At 38.6% G+C, this 21,387-nt stretch overlaps 2 protein-coding genes across 2 annotated transcripts; one reads left to right on the top strand and one right to left on the bottom strand.

The window, feature by feature from the left end:
* Positions 1-1,347: 1,347 nt before the first annotated feature.
* On the bottom strand, positions 1,348-3,054 carry LOC110045266 (uncharacterized). The gene has a single exon (XM_020750860.2). The coding sequence runs from the start codon at positions 2,721-2,723 to the stop codon at positions 1,887-1,889; it is 837 nt and encodes a 278-aa protein (XP_020606519.2). The 5' UTR covers positions 2,724-3,054; the 3' UTR covers positions 1,348-1,886.
* A 1,455-nt stretch (positions 3,055-4,509) lies between these two features.
* On the top strand, positions 4,510-21,111 carry LOC110045264 (uncharacterized). The gene is made up of 16 exons (XM_020750859.2): positions 4,510-4,744; positions 10,398-10,508; positions 11,141-11,170; positions 11,671-11,781; positions 12,551-12,658; positions 12,969-13,301; positions 13,693-13,800; positions 14,553-14,681; positions 15,056-15,172; positions 15,791-15,832; positions 16,074-16,189; positions 18,114-18,300; positions 19,372-19,429; positions 19,557-19,608; positions 19,731-19,924; positions 20,943-21,111. The coding sequence occupies exons 1-16, from the start codon at positions 4,657-4,659 to the stop codon at positions 21,064-21,066; spliced, it is 1,908 nt and encodes a 635-aa protein (XP_020606518.2). The 5' UTR covers positions 4,510-4,656; the 3' UTR covers positions 21,067-21,111.
* Positions 21,112-21,387: the final 276 nt, after the last annotated feature.

Below are 21,387 nucleotides of genomic sequence, written 5' to 3'. Positions count from 1 at the left end.
ACACCTCTACAATACGGACAACGGACTCTTAATCTCGGCCCCAGAGATCAAAGTACACCTTATTCCGGACAAATCCGTCTGTCGTGTGATTTCCGGATGAAGTCCGTTTCGTTCCAGAATTCCAGAATGTATATATAGGAATTAATGAGGCACTCAAGAGTGGGCGTAAATAAAGAGAACCTCAATCTCTTTCAAATGGATGGAATATCATCAACCACCAGCACTTCAAACGCTCTGGTATATAGACTTTCTAATCATACTTGGGTACTTCCTTAATGTTCACAGACCATAATTATAACTTCTTCGGTTTTGGTCTCTGGGTTAATTAAAATACTAACTTGATGCAAGAGGCCCGTGTCCTGAAGTAAGAAGTGCACAAAGAGAATGACAAGTTTCTAGCCCCTTGATTTGGAAGTCATAGCCAGTTTATTACATTTATGGTTAAGCCATATTACATTTATGGTTGTTCAGTTTGTTACATTTATGGGCAAATTCTATTACATTTATGGTTAGTGGTTTTATTACATTTGTGGTTAAAAGTTATTACATTTATGGTTAGTATTACATTTATGGTTAATTTTTATTACATTTATGGTTGGTATTACATTTATGGTTTTTATTACATTTATGGGTGATACAAGGGCCGAGACCAAACCATGGTCCTGGGGCACTAGGGGATAGCCAGTTTTTAGCTTGATAGCACCCTCCTCAAAATGGCTTATTATTATTATTATTATTATTATTATTATTATTATTATTATTATTATTATTAGCCTCAAAAAGAGAAAGGAAATTGAGGCAATTAATATATCGCCAAATTGATAAGAAACGGCAGATCTCGGGACAGATCTTTCTTTAAAACTGAAGAGGGCATTGAGATTGTAATAATTCATCATTACATGACCATCTCGGTGTGCAAACCGCTTCTATCCTCGTAGAACATTTACCTTGCATAACGGCCCTCTGCCACGACAGCATTTGGGAAGCAGCACAGCTAGTAAACAGAAACCTTAAAAAGTGCGGAACAGTCTATCACATTCATTGCGAACGATGTGACAAAGAAAATGTTGGCGAAACCTCTCGTTTATTAGAAGCTTGAGTAGAGGACCATCTTCCGAGGAATTCGTCGGCTGTTCATGATGAACATTGCCAGCTTACGGAACATCCAGTGGATTCTAGCGAGCCAAAAGTTCTGCCACGGAAAGCAACACGTTCAAACGTCGCATAAGGAAGGCAATCGAGATCCGATTACGAAAGCCCTCTTTGAGCAGAGACAATGGTTTCGAATTACCCGACATCTGTGACACCATTTTAGCTCCCTCGAGACCATACTGAACATCATATAACCCTTCTTAACATTCAAATTTTTATTGTGGCTGACGAAGTTCGGAGGAACCGAACTAAATATCCCACTTTTTAATAAGATTTTTAATTGCGCTCTCAGTACAGAATGTTTTTTTTTTATATTCTAACACTGATTTTGAACAGAGTTATCAGACTCGACGTTCATGCACGATTGTTGCTATGGAGGCAACAAGGAATGTCTCAAATAGCGGTGTAGTGGGAAGAGCTTTTAAACTCTGACTGTTTTGCAAACAGTTTACTTTGAATTCATGTGTAAGCGAAGAATAAATGCTAAATTAAAAGCCCCGAGAATGTTACGTCTTGAGCTTTGCCAATGAGTGGTAATCGAATCACCATGGTTTAGCTTCCCTCACTAGGAACATAAAAAGTTAGTTTTATATGTTAACTTTGCTTTGCTTTCCAAAGCTTGTCATCTCAACGAATTGAAAGGCTTGTGGACAAGAGTGATTTCGTGTGATTTAAATGCTCTTGGTAGGCGCTACGAAGTGCCCTTGATGTATGGCACTGGAGCATACTCAGTATTAGTCTAGCAATGGTTTTGTGAAATAACAGTGAGATGTTATGTTTTCATTCCAATTTGTAGGATAGATATATCGTAATATTTCCAGTCCTCCTCGTGGCACAGGAATATCCACCCTTCCGAAGCGAACTTTGGGGAGAGCAGGTGCCAAAAACGACGACGGGAAAGAATGATATTTTTTGTAATTTATGAAAAACAACCAAGACCACAACCCTGTACGCTGAGCTATGCCATTGCAGTTATAAAAGGTATAAACTTTGACCACAAGATCTTTGAACGGGTTCCTACGAAAATTCATTGAACCTTTGATAAACAAACGTTCTTTGTTGCCCGAAACAATGAAACCTGCAGATTTAAATGGTGCTAAAAATTTACGCCACGTTTTATCAGTAAAAGCTCGGTTTGCGAGAATACCAATGTCAACAGAGTTTCCGCTCATTAAAGGATATTTTAAACGGCGCATCTCCCAAAGCGTTCCGTAAAAGAGCCAATGAACAATGTGCATTTCATCTAAAATTTGAGACACTTGGTTTGTGATGTTCATCAGATGTCTCCTACCTGCAGAACCAACGCCACACTTTTCTTTACTTTCCCATGGCCGACTTTCGACGAAGAAAGTTGAGTTTAAATTTACATGAAGATACACCATAACAAGTAGTACAATACAGCCTAGTATGAGAAGTCGTCGCCAAGATCCAAAGAGCCTCCAACCCGTTTGTTTAACAAGTCGTGCGGCGTGTAGCAGGGGACATTTACCTGTTGCCATAACTAAAATTCTTCCTCTCATAACAAGGTCCTTTTGTTTACCGGAGATCCATAAACCATTGTATTGTACCATCGCTACTCAATTTAGGGCAGTGTTGTATGTATATTTGGGCAGGAAAAGTTAGAAGCTGAATTTCGGCAGCATGACAGGTCGCCTAGACCAGAGTGCACCGAGAGCACTAAGTCAAGCGCTTTCCTCGTTCCAGAGCCCTCTCTTAGATTAGGTATGTCCGGCGCTCTGATGAAATCTTTACATACAGGTTCCTTCGGTGGTCTAGTATTCGTTTTATTTCCCTGTTTATTCTGGTGAAACTGACCTGCATTTCCAGGTTGAGACTCGATTGAGACTGCCTTTCCACCGGCGGATGCGAAATCACTGACCAGAATGAAAATGGGTTACAGCGATGTCTGAAAAAAGAACTGAGAATAGTAATTTGCGATTACAGTTGAACTGACATTTGTATTATTATGAATAGTTACTAATTAGCCACTGAATGGCTGATAATAACAGAAACGGCGCTAATAAAGAATCTCGCAAAATTCACATCAGCGCAAATTTTAGCTACTCAAGTAGGGTCCCTATACTGGACAGGGAGGTTATTTCGTCTTTTTTTTAGCTTTAAATAATTTGCACCACGATTGACGCTACAAACAAAGTAAGCTTTCATATATTTTCAATCTCTTTGCTTGGAAACGTTGAGCGATTCCAAAAAATATCTTGATTTTGGACTGGGCATACATTGGAATCCATAAGAGATCTTAGCGATTTTATGTTATGCTTTAAGCTCTGAAATTGTCATTTCCGAAAAAAAGATAAAATACCCTAAAGAGTCTTGAGTAAGACATTTCCTGGTGAATCTGTGAATGCTTCTTTGTTCCTTTCGTCTATCTCAACCGATCTTAATCAGGTTTTATATTCACAATCTTTACTTCCGCTACCAGAAGGCTTTGCAAGCTTTTTACCACAAGAAACCTTTGCGCGTATGACATCATAACCAATCCTTACGGCGAAGGGGTCTGACGGTTTGTAAACCGGCATTCTTCAAATTCCTCTCCACGTTTTGTCCAACTCAACTTATTTGATTTGATTTCACAAAGACCATGCTGAATCGGGTATGGTTAGTTCCCTCTTAAATCGGTAAAAAGTAGTCAAATGAGTCAAATTAATTATTGAGGTATTATACTAAAATGGAGCGTGAAATAGCTTGTGCGCAAGCGCGCATTCCAGTAAAAGTTTTAAAAAACGCTTTAGCATTCTGTAGTTGTAAATATGTTTTATTCATAATTTTATCGTAAATATACACCAACGGGCTTGACGGGAGCGTGTGGAAAGTGAAGTCTGCAAATTTGATTGAAGTCTGTAAATTATTAAAAAAGGAATAAAGTTTTGTTGTTTTTTTTGTTGTTGTTGTTCTTGTTGTTTTGAAGGTTGATAGACTATATAATTTCGGGCTTTGTAATGTAATTTCAATATACCAATGGAAACATTTTAACTCCAGACATTTGCAATGACATTTTTACATAACTATTGAGTGAGCACTTATTTATATTTACCTCATAGAAAAAAAGGAAGGAAGCGTGGAACTTCATTTGGAAACTCTGGTGAAGTTTTTCTTTTTCTTGTTTCACTTTTATCATCAGAGATCTGGCTGTTCATATAAAGCCTAACGCATGCGATTGTCTATACAGTTTCTAATCAAATTAATCTCGCTTCTAACATCAGGCGATGTAAACATTTGAGACTCCTATTGGTTTCTGGCTTGGACAGTGAACGCTTTTGTCATTGAAATTTTCGGCAAATTTCGCCCGAGATTTTTACCTCAAATATTCAGAACCTCCGTAATCACGCATGGCTTCCGGTACTACTATTGTACAGATACCACTGGCACGTAACACGCGACATTTTGGCGGGTCTCATATCCAATGGTGCATATCGTAACAAGCCCGCCGCAACGTATGGCTAGAAAGCGAGGACAGATTGCTGCTGGCGTGGATTTTAACAAAACATGAAGGCGTTTCACGACTTGATTGTTTGTCTCTGGATACTTGCACTCGCCTTGCAAGATCTTAGCACGCGCAAGGCTTTCACACAAGGTAGGTTTATGATAAACATTGTGTACAGAACAGCAAGACATGATTGCATATTGTAAACCGTGTAGGTGACAAACTCTGACACTTGATGAAACCTCGACTAAACTACACCACAGTGTATAAAAAGAGCTGTCCTTGGCAACCGAGCTATTTTGAAACAATTCACAAATCCGCTGCATTCGAGTCAACTTCAGATAGTTTTCAGAGTTTAAGCAACAGTCACCGACGTCAGTTTGACCCAATTGTTTGAGAAACTTTTTAATAATTTGACCTCACAGTGTTTAAGCTACGTTTTGAATCTTGATCACTCGATTTGTTGATCTCTGCATTTATATTCCGTCTCTGTTTCAAGTTAAGCAAGAATCAAACGCGCTTTTATTCTATAAATCAGAAGTGAACTAACGATGAAATGAACCATTATTAGAATCGCTCGAATATTAAAGTTAAAGACAGAGCACTCTTTAAACATATCTTTCTTTTGACGTTTGTTGTTGTACAATAAATGTCAAGAGACAGAATTTTCTCTCGTACTTAAAAAATGTTTCGTGATTGAATTCGTGTGAAACACAAAGGTCCAAAACGTTTCGTTGTGATTTTACTTCTAAACATGCCACATTAATGCAAATCAAGATCACCAAGTCATACGCGATATCTTTTTATAAATTTAGCATATTTTTGAATAATGTTCAGTTGGCCCTCCAAAAGCATTGTACGGCTGTATGTTCGCTATAAGTGTGAAAATAGTCACACAAGGTTATCCCGTATACTTAAGAATCCTGTTGTTTTGGACTTTTTCGTCAACTTCGACCTCGACTTGAATTTACTGTGAGTAACCTGTTCTTTTCTTGCGTGACTTTGATTTTTCTGTCACGCCATATAAGTCACAAATGACTGGAAATCAGGGAGAAAGAAAGCTTGTCTCAGACCGCCTTAACGTTACGATTTGAGGCAAAAGTCGACATCGGTAACGACGCAAGGTCTATGTTATTACACAAACATGTTATTGTATAAACAATGACGAAATACATGCAGAGACACGCATCAGAATTTGTGGTTCAAGTTGAAAATATCCAGAAAGCATGGAAGAAGAAGAACCGTCTAGATCTGTGGCACCCATGTGACAACTTTCTGTCAATAACTGGAAAACAGAGGCAAAGTAAGCTAGTCTCAGACAACCTCAACGTCTGATTTTCAGGCAGAAGTTCCCATCAATACCATTAATATTTCCTGATCGTTATGAACAACCAGAAAATCCATGCGGACACTCATTATATCATTAGTCAACTTGAAATACCCAGAAAACAAGAAAGTAGAAGAAAAGTCTGGCGCCATTTTCGAAGTTGAATACGGTACACAGTTATTTTACGAGAATCTAATGTCAATTTCCAAAGGAAGAAAACAACTTTATTTCTGATCGTCAATTATTCACTACCTGTTATATATTTCGCATACACTCAGTAAAAGAAAGAGTAAGGTGAGATGAAATTTTGTTCAAAGGATCACACTGAAGCATTCCAATTACTTTCGATTCCCTGATCAGTGAAAAAACGCAGTCATCACCATGTTGTTGTCAACAGAATTCAGTCAACACCCATCAAGTCATGATTCGTAGGCCAATTTTCCCGGAAGCCGCATTTAGTATTGCTTTAATTGTTTAAAGTGGTCTTGATTAACTTGATTGAAAGATTTTCCTTGCTCGGCTGTACTTCACGAATCCACTTCAGGACCACTTAAATTCCAAAGGTGTTTTTTCTCTCTTAACTTGATGAAAAGGTGTCCTGCAAAAGTGCCTTCAGGTCTTCGAGACGAATAACGTCACGTTACTTGTATAATTAGAACTTTTGTAGCTTTAGGAACCGTTCATTTTTTATAAGGTAGGGGGGGCTGGTGGGATTTGGGGGGGGCCATGCGAAAAAAAATGGCTTTCGAGGGGGGGCCATCCCAAAAAAATAAGGGAAAAAGGGGGGGTCATGTGAAATATTTTAGTAAAACTTTAAAATGGCATAATGTTTGAATATCAAAAAAATTGCTATAGAATAAACATAGAAGGCAGGATACAAATTTATTACAAACTCTCCTTCTGCTTTAAAAAAACGTTTGGCGACAAAAAGCATTTGTAGCTACTGAAAAGAAGTATTTAACACTTATTTTCGAATGCAACTTTCACTGGCACTCATCTTCATCTTCGCTGTCGTCGAGTTCTTCGTTGCCGCTTGTGCTGCTATGGGAGTCTCTTTCACCAATGCTGCAAGAAGCAGCAATGCTTTCCGTCAGAGTGTACTCTTCAGGGTACATGAAGGTGTAAACATAATCTCTGACTTCCTGCTCAAGGTTTGTGGTGATTCTGCTTCTTGCAGCATTGGTGAAATAATTCCCTTCCAAGAGCTGTGCGATGTATGGCCCATCTCTTCTAAATAACGACGTGGCAACATCCACAACTTTAATACACTCTTCCGGGACGGCCGTTCTAGGAGGGTACACAAGGCATTTTGGAAAATCATTTCCTAGCAGGTTTCCAACACAGATTCCATAAACTCGTTGGACGTTGTTTTCAGTCCGCTTCCTCTTTCTTTCATTTGACTTTCTGTGGTTTTCTTTTTTCCTTCTCCTTTTGTTGATGTGCTGTTTGAGTATGCCCTTGAATATGCTGTTATAATTGCTCTTCTTATTGTCTAGTGCTTCCATGTCCTGCGTGACCTTCGTCAACTTAGCTTCTATACATTTGATCTGTTTTACATTAAAACTGTGGGCAAATTCCTCGCCCTGCTTCAAAGCAAGCCAATTGGACTGAAAGAGTGTGGAATCGTGTTCCTTTACATCTTTCAATATGACATTCAACTTTTCCACCATTGCTCTGTGCTCTTTGATGGAGAAGTTCAGTTTTCGTCCATCACTGGGCTTCAACTGGTACCCTGGCATGGAAAATTCACTCGCCCTTTCTGAACAGCCATCCGCACTTAGAGAGATTGCTTCTTTTGCTTGTAAGATGTCAAACTGCCTGGATCGTTCAGCTGTAAACCTTTTCTTAAACGACTCGTTGTTTTCGCCATTATTGCGCATTTTGGAATGAGCCTCTTTCATGATGCTCATGTAGTAATGCACTCTTTTCCCGATTGGAAAAGCCCTTCATGGGTATGTTATGGTTTAAATTTAGTTTTGGCTAAAATTTTCAAACCAATTGGATTTTCATTTCTCTTTGTTCTGAATTATGACAATGAACTTGAGACATTGAAAATTAAGAAATTTTAAACCATAGATAAATTTAAACCGTAACAAGTATGCTAAAATTTATAAAAAGTAATCCACTATTTGCAAGATTTGAAAACACTCATAGCTTTTTGTTCTACCTGCACAGGGCAACATTTATACATGCCTGTCACTAGAGTAGAGGGAAAAACCTTCCAAATAAAGACATTTGCAAATTAAATGTAACAATGTGTTTCACACAACACATCAACAGCAAGTACAACACTTTGTACTTGGTTCAGTATCACAATGCAGGAGCAAGGAAAGACTCTGTTCCAGGCCACTGTTACTTCCGTAAGATTGAGAAGTTTATGAATGAGCACTATGAGGAGGGGGAGAACTACAGGGAGTTTCTAAAGTTGTCCTGTCAAGAAAAGGAAGGAGAAATTTGTTCTCTTTGTTGTGAATGGACTGGACCACCCATAGAAAGATACCCTAAACCAGTTCCTGACCATTCCTGCCTACCGGAATACCACTACCTCTCCTACCAGAAGACCCCAAAAGAAGGGCGTGATCCAGATGACTGGCAGCTAAGGGTTCAAGCGAAGAAAGAGCATGGAAGTGGCAGGCTGGTTTTATCTGACTCAGAGAGCGTTTCTCTGTTTGCAGATAAGTTTATTGTCAAATCAAAGTTTGTGGTGGATTATCTTCAGCATCTTGAAGTGCTGGAATTAAAAAGGAAAAAGAGAGCAGGAGAAAAGGCAAAGTTAAGTAGGGACGCAAAAGATAAATCACATGAGGATTATCCTTGGACTGAGTTGTGCGAAGATCTAACCAAGCTTAAAAAGCTCCGTGTTCCAGAACTAAACAAGTACTTGAACCACCACGGGCTGAAGCAGCATTTGAAACGCAGCAAGAGTCAGAAAGTAAAGGCAATTGTAAGACATTCATGGTTGCAGCAGAAGAGTCCTATCAGAGCTGGCCAACCAACACTGAGAAATGCCAGGACATTGACACAAAATGACAACAGGGCAAGTGCTGACAGCAGTGAAATGGATGGAAGTGACAATGATGAGTATGACAGTGATGCCATTGACTGTGGGAGAGAAGATGACTCAAGTGACGTCATTCTTGCATTCATCAATTCAGATGAGGAAGATGCCAATGAGAGGCCAAATGCCACACGCTCAGGGCGAGCCATAACTAGGAGATCCGAAATTGACTTCTCTTTCTTTTGATTTGTTTTTTAAACAACAGCTCTCTGTAGTATAGGGATTCTAATTTTGTCTTCATAGTGAGCACAATAACGTGAAGTAGGGGGATAATAGAGAAATATTAAAAAAGTTGAAATCTAAATATTGTTTGTTCAATTTTTTTTGGGGGGGGGGGTCATCCCAAAAAATTACCGCTATAAGGGGGGGCCATATGAAAAAATTGGTAAGCTGAGGGGGGGTCATGCGATTTTTAAATGGTGCTTCCCAAATCCCACCAGCCCCCCCTCCCTCATAAAAAATGAACGGTCCCTTAATCTGCTGTTTCAATGCAAATCCAAGCCAGTCAAACATTTGATGTTCTTGTACAGGTCTTCTTGGAGGTGTGGGGTGTCCTGTTATGACTTGATATGACCTGATATGATGCAAATCGATTTCGGGCATGAAAGCGGAGAAATAAAGAGCCATGTTTAAAAAAAATTTTCAGTTGCTCTCCTGACATACGAAACCAGTCGATGGCGCTGCGCAATATCTTTTCAGAACACGATAAAACGATATACATCTACCATGCATTAGCCATTTTACCTTGTTTTCTGAAGGCTCAATGTTGAATGCTTGTGATCAATTAGAAACAAGCCGCTGGCTTTTACTGAAAGATGCCTTTCGTCAGAATAGAGAATGTCTGTTGCACGATAATCAGTGAACTAAATAACCCTAGCATTTCACATTTTAAACCTTGCGTTTTTACTGAAGTCACCGACGTCTACCAGTGTTTTTAGTACAGTTAGTCGTAGGATTATACAGTGGTATAATTTAATGCTAATCTCCTTATTTTCAGTTATTGTATTTAACGTTTCTGTGCGTGTTTTCTTTAGTTAGCTACCGACTATTTGATTGACGGTAGCGTAAAACGCATTTGTCGGTTGAGCTTTGAATTTTAGAGTCCGCATGTTATAGAAAGGCGCAGTAATACAACGCGTGGCGACAATCTAACATGTCATGGAGACCATCGGCCATCTTGTTTTGTCCAAATCACCTATTTTCCTCCCGTTCTTTGAGCGATTTTCAGCTTGGAGCGAGAAAGTAAAAAAGGTTCCCAATCGCTATGAAAATAGGAATTTTTTCTGTCTTCTGATTTAGGAAAAAGGAGAACAAAATTGACTAATCAAGTTGATGGACGAGGTTTTCTCATGATCATCTTACTAACTCTTCAACTACATGTTCCAGTCTTTTCTTAAACTTATTTTCTCTTTTGGCAGGACGACAATGCGAAGACGTGCTTCCTGACTGTGCATATCACTTCAATATGAAAGACTGCGACAAATACAGTAGTGTTACCAGAAAATATTGCCTCAAGACATGCAACTACTGTGAGTAAATAACTCGGACATCTTCCCTACATCTATGTTCTTTAGTTATTATGTTGAAATTTTAATTTATCAATTAATTGGTTAATCAAACTATTAATTTAGAAATCATGTCATTTAACTCATCTTATAACTCCAATTCATAGCTTTTGATTTGTTATTTGTATACTTTATTTTAGTTAATTCAAACCACAATATAACAATATTCAGGGTTTTTATTTACTACTGTATTTTAGTTTTTCCAAGCTACAAGGTGATATTTCAAACCTATCGACTACTAATTGCGAGTGGACGCATTTCAAAAGAACTGTGTTCCATAAAATAATACTCAATCATTTTATTTGTTTTTACTATATTGTAGTTAGTTTTTACACTTAACTCCCAGATTTTTGAGGAACAAAAGAACTTGATTGGGTAATCACAATAATATTATCACTAGAGTAGCTAGTAGTTTACATTGTGACTCATGTAAAAGATATATCAAATAAACTGAACCTTCATAATAATCCCAACCGTCAGTGGGTGACTATGATCTAAGACATGTAAGGGACGACATAAGAAAAAAACCGCATTTTTGATTTACTCTGTTCACTTGTTTCGTTTTTTTTTTTGTTTTTGTTTTTTTTTTTTCACAGGTCCAACACCGCCTTCAACAACATTGTCACGTGAGTTTCAAATAAGTAAATAACAAATCAATAAATAAGTACTGAGGCGAGTAGGTAGGTAGTTATGCAAGTAGGTAGTAGGTAGGTATGTAAGACGGAGGGTAATAGGAAGGTGTGCAAGCAGGCAGACAGACACATTGACACTGGGCAGGAGCCAAGCGCGTTGAAAGGTAGGGCTTCCTGGTAGTGATTGCTTGTCAGCTGCACATGACTACGATTTCGTACAAGTGAAGCAACAAGGGGAATTACTACTCTTCTACATGGACTGCTAGATATCCAAACAATTTTCCAAATTCTCAATTGGGAAATAATAAAACACCACGAGTAATGTGTGTTTTCTGTTTTATAAAATGTATTTTTTGAAAAATTAAAAAAGGCTCTATCTACGAAACAACGTTCACTTCATGAAGCCTGCACAGGTTTTTCTTCAGGTTGCTATAAGCTTCTTTTCTTCACATGACCTAAGCAGTGACTAGCTTTTCTTGTTGTGTATATTACAGCATGTAAAGACATCTTGGCAGACTGTGCAGTGTATATCAAGTCTCCGTCCCAGTGTCATGGCGCTCAAGAGTTCTTTACCAAGTACTGCCCAAGTACATGTGGCTACTGTGGTAATTATCACTGTCATTTGGTATTTTAAATAGCATTATTTGATACTATGTCTTTCGAAAATTTACATTCCCCGCCATCCGCTTTTTCTCCTTCTCAAAAAGGATAGGTTTGTTTAAACCAGTTGCGCAACAGCATTTATTAGCCGGTGAGATGACTTTTTTCGTGATATCAAGAATAGTCCAGGGCGAGGGAAGTGTTGTTCGCGAGGCCAAAGACTGAAACTGATAACGCTTGTCGAGATGCGGGAGAAATGAAAAAAAACTCTGGCTGTGTTTCTGCGCTAGACAACTGACAAAATAGCCTGAGTAAGTACTTACGAAACGAATGAATAGTGCTTTTAGCACGCTCTGACTGGCCTCTTACACTCTGGATGTCCTTTGCTATTCACCTCCGAACAAAGCAAAATGGCTTCCCTGTTTACATTGGTAACAAAAGCTGACTTTTCCAGAAATGAGACCACATTACTTCGTTGGGTTATCAGAAGGGTGAAGAAGTGTTAACAAGTAGTTGTTCTAATAGTCCCATTCATGGAAATGATGAAAATCTGCCGGGGAGGGAGATTATCGAGTTACCCAAATAGCCTCAAAACTCATTTCCTGCCTAAGTCCTGGTTGCAGCAGCCTCGTTAGAAACTCATTAAATCCATGCAAGGAGTTTGACTCAAGCCTGCAAATAATTCGTGTTTGTATTCAACTTGATCAACTATGATCACACAGAAATTACCAATTATGCAATTTTTAACCCATTCTGATTGATAACTTCCCACAGCATGTGATGATATTCTAGAGGACTGCTCGTCATACGTCAGTGATCCAAATCAATGTCAATCCTCTCCATTTTTCACCAAGTACTGTAAAAGGACTTGTAATATCTGCGGTACGTGTACTTACATTCTTGTATCTTTTACCTAGTTTTCTTTATTTGCTCCTTTCCTTAAATTCTTTCTTCCTTTGGCGTTGCATAGTACTACTAATGTCTTCATAGTTCGTTATCAACCGAGGAAATGAGATCTTTCTTTAAAAATTAAAAAAGCACTTTTTCATGAAAGTTACGTTTTATCCACCTTTGAGGAATGTCAAGTTGGTTTGGAAGCGAAGTTTGCAAATTTAACTTAAATACTTTAGTATAGTGCTGGTAGGTTTATTGTAATGGTTTCTAGTGCCATGGGTTCTGTCTTTTTCAACAGAGACATCCACAGTGTCAACACCAGTGACGTCTGCTATGATTCAGCCCTCCCCATCAACTCCAACCCCGCTAAAACCACCACCTCCATCGACAGAAGCTTTATCAAGTCAGTCCTCTTTAACAGATTCTTCTTTAACCAAGTTTTCATCGACAGAATCTCCTTTAACTAAGTCTTCATCAACAGACCCTTCTTTAGCTGAGTCTTCATCAACGCAGGAGTCTCAATCGCAGATGTCTCAATCAACCGAGTCTCCACTATCTCCGTCATCTCCTTCGCCTTCACTGACCAACACACCTTCAACTACCGAAACCACTATTCAACCAGGTCCTTTAGGTACTTAATTAATTAATTAATTGATCAATCAATCAATTAATCAAAAAAGGCGCTTACTGCGTTTATGTCTTAGCAACTGAATAAGCGATCCGACCGACTGATAAAAGAGTTTATGTAATAGTGAAACACCGTTAACATAGTCCCTTTTGGACCATAAAATTTTTGTCCTGTTAAACAGGTGTACATAAATGAGTTCTTAAAACAAGAAAAAAACTGACGAGGCTGTTTTCTTTGAGACATAAGGTGGCTGTTATAACTACGTGATTGTAAGGTGTGATGTTGTATGGTGGCACTCCACTAAAGTTCTATTGTAACAATCTACTTCTTTAGTAAATATTGCTCTTTGCAAGCATGGGTTTTTTTTAACAATTTGTGATGTGGACTTTTTCAGGTTGTGCGGACATTCTTCCGGACTGTGCGTCAATGGTTGCAAATGACAAAGATTCCTGCAAAACCCGTGAGATGGAGGAAAACTGCCCCAAGTCGTGCAGTTTATGTGGTAAGAGTGGAAATGCTAAAACAAAATGGTTATCTTAATGCTGTCATGTTTCAGTGACAGATTCAGCAGCAGTAGCCTGGAGGTTATGAAATGCCATACTCCCTGCTTGTAAGTATAGACAGGGTCGTAACTAGCAACAGGCAAATAAACCGAGGCACTTGCCCCGGTCATTGTTTTTTGTTTTTGTTGTTTATAGTCATCAAGACCACCCTAAATACTTAGGAAGAGAATCTAACCATGATCATTGCCTCAGTCATATTTTTTAATGGACATTGCCTCAGTCGCGGCGTCAGCGGATTGCAATTAGCGATATTTGGACAGGCCTTTTAAATATAATGAGTAGTTTAATTGCCCGAGCTCTCATGCGATTACTCATTTATCACATGAATGAGACAGTTACGAACGCAAGCGTGTTTATTTTAACTGCAGTGCAAATGAAAACTTAACGATATATTGGTCTGCTCTCGGTCAATCCCAATGAACTAGTTTGCTCAGCAATACAGTAAAAGATAAAATACTCCAAATTTCACGGGAAAAGAACGATGAACTACCAAGTACCCGTGACTTGATTTCGTTCTGGCCGGTTTCCCGTACATTGTTGACCCTTCCCATCACGCCGTAGTACCTAACATCGCATAATGAGTTTGTTTGTTTTTTCTATCACAAATTAACTATATCTTAGTAACTGAAGTGCTCACTTCAGATAATTCCTAATTGAAAAGTAATTTATTTAAGTATTGTTTATTTATCAGGTGTCGATCCACAGTGCGAAGATAAATTGCCAGAGGATTGTGCCTCTGTTATCGCCAGAGACAAAGAATACTGCAAAACTAACCCAGAATATATGAAGGAGAACTGTGCAAGAATTTGTCAATACTGCGGTATGGTTGATATGTAGTAACCACAAAGATCTATACTTTCTATCTGTAGACAGTTAGAAATTTGAAGTGTGATTACGTCTAGCTTGTGGTTGGCTGATATAATTCCGTTGGTTAAGTTTTTCAAGTCATTACAGTCATCCCGTCCTCGAGAACTGACTGAGTTCGCCGTTTTTTTGCACAAACTTTGTTTGCTTCATACCTATGCAACGACCACATCAAAATCTATCAGAACATCGGGAATTTTCTCGCCATTAGACGCAATTTTACATTCCATGTCACAGCACTTTGATTCTAAAATTTGAAATTAAACGTCATTTTAATTTTCACGTTAGTATACAGTTTATTTATGAGACACCGAACTGTTTCATTTACAGGTTGTCATGATCTTTTGCTCCTGTGCGCTTCACTCGTAGCAAATAACAAAGATTACTGCACTACTAATCCAGTGTTTATGACAACAAACTGCCCCAAGTCCTGTGATCTCTGCTACAGTAAGTAGACAGCATCATATCTGATACATTATTGTAAGATTGAGGTCTGAGAGGTCGGTAAAATGAAAGTGGATTTCGCTGTTGTATCAAGGCTTCAGGGCTTTAAATATGCTTTGCACAGTAAACCGTAAAAAAATACCAATACCTAAAACATGATTTTGTGTAAAAAAATTTCGGTAAATTTCATTCAAATTATAGACAGTGCTCTGTCTTTCAAAACATTCATGATATAGCTAATGTTCTTATACTTACTCAGTTACTCTCCCAAAATAATTTTCCGACATGCGTCTGTCAGTGGACTACAGTTCAAATCAAATTTAACTTACCGGTAATCAAGGAACGGTGAAATAGCATGTCCCATGACAACTGTTAGAATATTCGCATACACTTAAGCAATTTCGCAGTGCAACATTTCTCGAAACATCTCTATATAAATGTGACTAATAAATCGTTGCAACACGGACTCCGTTGTGTCGGCAACCTTACTAGAGCCTGCTGAAACCAGTTTGAGAGAATTCAACCCGGCAGATGTGCTGCAGTTGAAACAGAAACCAAAGCTACTGAGACTGACTGAATGTAGAGAAATGACTAAAAGTCAGTGTTGATTTTCGGTTTTAGATGATGGTGATGGCGACGTTAAGCCACCAGCGACTTCTAATGGTAAGAATTTGTGAGTAAATTCTTTGTTAACTTACTCCAAGTTATGAGTGTGCGACACCTCCCAACCACCAAACAACTTGATCTGTGCCTAACCTCAAATAATGAATTTCTTCAATGTCTAATCTACTGTATGTAAACATCGTCTTCCGCTGAAGCCGACAAGAGACTCTTTACTTGTTTACTCAGATGCATTTCTCTATCAGGTGTCGTAGTTGATTTCAGTTTATTGTTTTGTCCATAGATTGTGTCGATAAGAGGAAGAGATGCCAAACGTTTGCTAGCATAAAGAACTACTGCACTTATCAGTCCGCATTTATGAGAAGACACTGTCCAAAATCATGCCAGTTCTGCGAGAAGGTAAGACATCTTTACGACATCTCCCCGAGAAATGTCTAAAATTTTATGTCAATCACATTTAGTACATGATTGAGTTATGAGACACGAATGCTTGTATTTGTTTGTGGGTTCAGTTACAATCTGCCAGAGCTGTATCCCGTACAAGTTATCACCCTCCCCTTTCCTGGCCTGTGGTGATTGACTAGTTGGTTACCGCGCGCGAATTCATACAATTTTCAGTCGGACCTTTGGATAAAAACTGTGTTGCTGTTCAGAAACTCTTCTTTCTTCATAATAGGTTGTATTATATTCTCTCCATTGCACAATTTTTACATTACTTAACAAGATAAAAATCATCATCACCATCATTTCGTTTCTGCGAAGACGTGGTACACAGATGAGACTACGTAATATATCAAACACAAGAGACCGTGTCATACCACATTGCAAAACACCGAGAAGAGAGTTGACGATACGACGCACAGAGTATTCTGGACGAGCTTCGAGGTGTTTGGAAATATTGTAAAACATTTTCTCAAATGTTTTATATATGTTCTTAGTCGAAACTAAAAGTAAGAAAAAATCTAAGCAAATTGAAATCAGACATCCAAACACATTTGATGAAATTTGAACTCAAACTGTCAGATCTCAAACTACTCGAAACTATTTTCCATCTTGCTATAATTTTATTTTTTAATTGTTTCTTTATTTCTTAAAGATAACGAATATACGCGACTGTGGCATCTAAAAGCCGAAACACTCATTTTTCTTCCAGTCGCAAAGTGAATACTAAATATCATCAAAACGTCCTCTTGAATTTTTTGGTATGCAAAATCCTTTAAAAACGGCGGTCGGTAAAATTCTGCGTTCTGCGTGGCTGTTTAAACAAAACAGAGTCTGTACTATATGCGTACAAACTTTCTGACATAACAAGACTGTTTCGTCCAAACCTGATGTCATAGTCTGTTCTCACATTTACACAACTGTGATAACAACAGATGTCTCTAAAGACAAAACAGTGCTTTAGATGTTGAGAGAATATCCAATCTTAAGAGCATTGCATTCAAGGATTGAAGAGGGTTCTGAAATCGATACTGTTGTCTACTCGTGAAAAATGTTTTGCCACGGGGCTTGTATTTCTCTTCTGCTTCTGCATTTCCTCGCCTTCAAAGCTTGTCATTCTTGTCCGAAGGTAAGTTGTTCTTTGGTTTTACGAATTTTATTTCAAATGTTGTTATCTTCTATTACACACGTTATTTACAGGTACCCGCTGACTGCTTCTCCGCCATTGTTAAAAGAAACTTTGTTTTGCCGAATAAAATGACTGGTGACGGGTCGACTTCTCAAAGCTACTAAAATAATTCACCAAGATAAATCACTTAACATTGTAACGGCAGTTTGACGAATTAAATTAACAAGATTTTTGCCGTTATAGTTTTCATCGATTCCTCGTTAGTTCCAGAGTTCTCTTCAGATATATCAAACAGCTTCCAGAGCTTCGAATTTCTTTATAAAACAAGTCTTGTATGTGCTGTGTCTTTTGACGAACTTGTTCCTTGTGTTAAACGTCTCCCTTAAACTTACTCCGTAAGAAATTTGGTTTTCGAGAAGTTATATTTATAAAGGCACAAAGGAAAACGCGATTTAAGAGATTGGTGCTAACTTCATTTCCGCATTATCAAGCGATTGAGGACAATGTATAAAGAGGTATATCCACCCTCATTTCCTACAACACTCTGCAAAAACAGTTGTTGTGGCCTCCTTGTAAATTACCTCTAACTAACTAGCTTCAGACTTTTGGCGACAAAAGCATGTAATCTTAAACAATAAGCAAACCCAAGAACTTAGTTTTGCATAACTAAGTTATTTTAAAAGCGTGGTATTAAAATGTTTAACTAACTAGCTCCATCTAGCGAAATCTTTTTTTTTTTTTCGTTCTTCCCAGGAATACAATTTTGAAATTAAAACAGAATGGAACGGCAAACAAATCAACCACGCCCCAATAAAGTTCCAAATAAGTGCCCAGGACTCTCGTGTCGTACTCATTTCTGTCAGTGGACCATTCTTTGATGACCCAGGTCCTCCACCATGCGCGGTCGGGAGTGCTTGTGATGGATTGTGGGATTATGAGGGTATGTATACGTAGAGTAGCTTAGTCAACTGTTTGCTAGATGGAAGGTGTATCTAGAACGTTTTGGTAGAATTCCACCTGAACACTAATGCAAATGCTGCAATCTGATCGGCTGAGCCATTGCACACTATCAGCCATTATATAGTTCACCACTAAATTTTCTCCGATTCTTATTGATTTAAATTGATCACGTGGTGCGATAGTGTTCGTCCGCGGAGAGACACTATCAGCCCATAGTGTCCGTCCGCGGAAAATACCCGGATGGATAGTACTCGTTCGTGAAAAATTTTCTGTAAACAAGCGGGTTTGTAGAAAATAAAGAATTGAAATCGTATTAAGTGGGGTTTTGTCGGTTTTCTTTTTCAAATTTTACATCTGGCTGTCACGGCTTTCATCTAAAAATGTTGAAAATAATTCAATATGATTTTTGAACTTGCGCACGGAAGAAAATTTAGTGGCGAACAATAAAGACAATAAAGTGTTTATGTCTCGGAACTATCGGTCTGATAGTTACCCCTTGGAAATTTGATGTTCTTAAAACTAGCATATTTGCCCTCGAAGCTATTTGTTTTAAGAACATCAAATTTCCGCGGGGCAACTATCACCCGATATTTCCTCGACAGAAACACTCTATTGTTTAATTAATGTGCAGTGGCTGGAAGTCGTCTTCGAAAAAGCGACGTGTTTTTCGTTTTCCAAAGTTTTGGCGGAATATTTTGATGCAAATGGCAAATTAAAATTCCTGAGATGACTAAAAGAAGGACATTTACAGTTTCGCGTGTGCACACAACTGCAAGTTCAAATGGCAATTCAATCCAAGCGATCTTTCTAGGCCATGAAATTCAATAATACGTCGAGAAAAAACTAGAAACTGTTATTTCAAATAAATTTCAGTTAGAATTGTACTAAAGCAATTAGATTATTCGCTCTCGATTTCTGTGAGGTGATAGTTGATGAGGCCGAATCAACTATCACCTCATAGAAATCTCGAGCTCATAATCTAATTGTTAAAAATAACACCACATGAAAAGTACGCTACACTAATAACACCATACTGATTCTTGAATTTCAGTTGCTGAGGTGTTTTTCCTTGGAAAGAAAGAGAAATACCTTGAGATTGAGTTAAGCCCGTAAGTGTGATATTTGTTGTTAGGAAGTTTCTGCATTTCACTTAGGAAACTGATTTCACACATTTGATTAAAATTCAAATGCTACCGGCATATGGATTACTGCCAATCATTCTTCTTGCTTTGTTAGGCACGGACAGCATCTGCTTCTAATGTTAAATGGAGTAAGAAAGCCTTTCAAGGTAAGTATGATTTTGAAGTAAATAAACTACTTTGTTAATTTGCTTGGACCAGAAATTGCATTGCATTGACACCACTCGTCATGATAAAGCAGACCTGAAATATCCTAATTTTTTATTCGCAGGACAAACTGCCTATAGAGTACACGGCCACGATTGACCGAGCCAATGGCTCATGGACTGGAACCGCTAAAATCCCTATCGACTACTTCCCGCCTGGAGTGCACAAAATCAATGCATACGCTATTCACGGATCAGGGATCAACAGAAGATATGAATCACTGTACCCCGCACCAGCTGATGCCAAAAGTCCCGACTTGTGAGTTGCTTTATAAACGATTTCATGATACTTTACTGAGCAAACTCGCCACCGCCTTTGAAACACACTCCGGTGCAATTCTCGCATGTAGTATGATAGTAGAAATACGACTTTTTGCCATTTTAGAACTATGATAAAAAAGATACAGAATATTTTCTATGGCATTAGGGCTGGGTTACAGAGGTATCTGTACAAACAATTTCACCGTATTCATCCTATGTGGAGTCGCAATCGCATGACGAATTCCTTTGAACCACTTGGACTTAATTATGTCAACCCAGATTTCCGCCATTACGTTTTTGCGCATTCACGATATTGGGGAGAGTATTTCATTACTGATCAACCTTGCCGACCGTAGCTGTGTTTGGCAACGTAAGGTTACGTTCTCAACGGCCAATTCCCCAATGAGATGCACCTGCAGGGAATCATGGTAGTTGTATTCATCATCTTGGACTGGATAATTGTTTTGGTGAATACGACTACCATGATTCCCTTCAGGCGGGATGGCCATTAAACTTTCCCGCGAACTTTCACACTCCCGTGTTAGGAGAGGTAAAGGGGAGAACAAGGTGAGCCAGCTAGAACAAAGCCCGGGGGGTACTCCCTTATATGGGCTACATAGGTATGTGCGGCCCAAAGGGTAGGGTTTTGGTCATAAATAGGGTATCGATTTTGGCCATTTTGGTTATAAATAAGGTATGGTTTTAGCACTCTAGTCTTGAAAAAGGGTATGTTTCTTAGAAGAAGCTACCTTTTCATCTTTATGGATAACACCGTCAACAAAAGCTCTCCATAATTTATGTTTGGAGCAACTGTGTCAGCCGCAAAGTCATAACTAGGCTATCGAATGTTTGGACAGGTCATAAATAGGGTAGCAAAAAACGCAGATTTTGGTCATAAATAGAGTAAGGGTTTTGGGAAGTGGGCCGCACACCACCACCCAACTTTTCTGGAAGTACCCTCCCCCCGGAACAAAGGCCTGTCATGTGACGTCTCGCTCTCCTTTATCTCTTTTTAGCCATCATCTGGAACTTTTCAAGCCATTTGACTTTGAGGCAATGTTCACTCTGTCGTGGAGTAAACCAGTGTCGCTTTACTGGAAGAATATCGGAAGATTATTGAGAGCAAGATCAAGAGCTTAATTAATAACTCCTCGTGCTTTCAATAAAGTTGAAGTCCATAATAAATGAGCCTGAACTGTGCTGTCAAGAATAATAATGAGTTCAAAGAGACCACTGCTGTGTCTGTTACCGGCATAGCATAGTTACATTAATTAGTTAATTAATTTCCTTCTGTGTTTATTTCGAGGGCCATTAGTTTATCAGTTTTGTTACTGTCAAATGTTACCCGGCATAACTGCTTTGCATAGTCTTTTATTTCTATCTTGAACTCTCCGTTTATCTTAGCCCATGTTGTTCAAAGGTGGGTAATGCAGTCTATCGGATAAAATCACCATCCAGCAG

The sequence above is a fragment of the Orbicella faveolata genome, unplaced genomic scaffold (assembly GCF_042242905.1).
Source record: "Orbicella faveolata isolate gen_17 unplaced genomic scaffold, um_ofav_v1 contig_12, whole genome shotgun sequence".
NCBI lineage: Eukaryota > Metazoa > Cnidaria > Anthozoa > Scleractinia > Merulinidae > Orbicella > Orbicella faveolata.
The sequence above is the reverse complement of the archived record's forward strand: the minus strand, read 5'-3'. Positions and strand labels throughout refer to the sequence as shown.

What these genes read in the sequence shown, in the direction of transcription:
- LOC110045266 (XM_020750860.2), bottom strand. Translation starts at nt 2,723, where the DNA reads ATGGTACAATACAATGGTTTATGGATCTCCGGTAAACAAAAGGACCTT.
- LOC110045264 (XM_020750859.2), top strand. Translation starts at nt 4,657, where the DNA reads ATGAAGGCGTTTCACGACTTGATTGTTTGTCTCTGGATACTTGCACTC. An exon ending in TATTCAACCAGGTCCTTTAG is followed by an intron (nt 13,302 to 13,692) that starts GTACTTAATTAA and finishes GGACTTTTTCAG; the next exon opens with GTTGTGCGGACATTCTTCCG. An exon ending in GATGCCAAAAGTCCCGACTT is followed by an intron (nt 19,925 to 20,942) that starts GTGAGTTGCTTT and finishes ATCTCTTTTTAG; the next exon opens with CCATCATCTGGAACTTTTCA.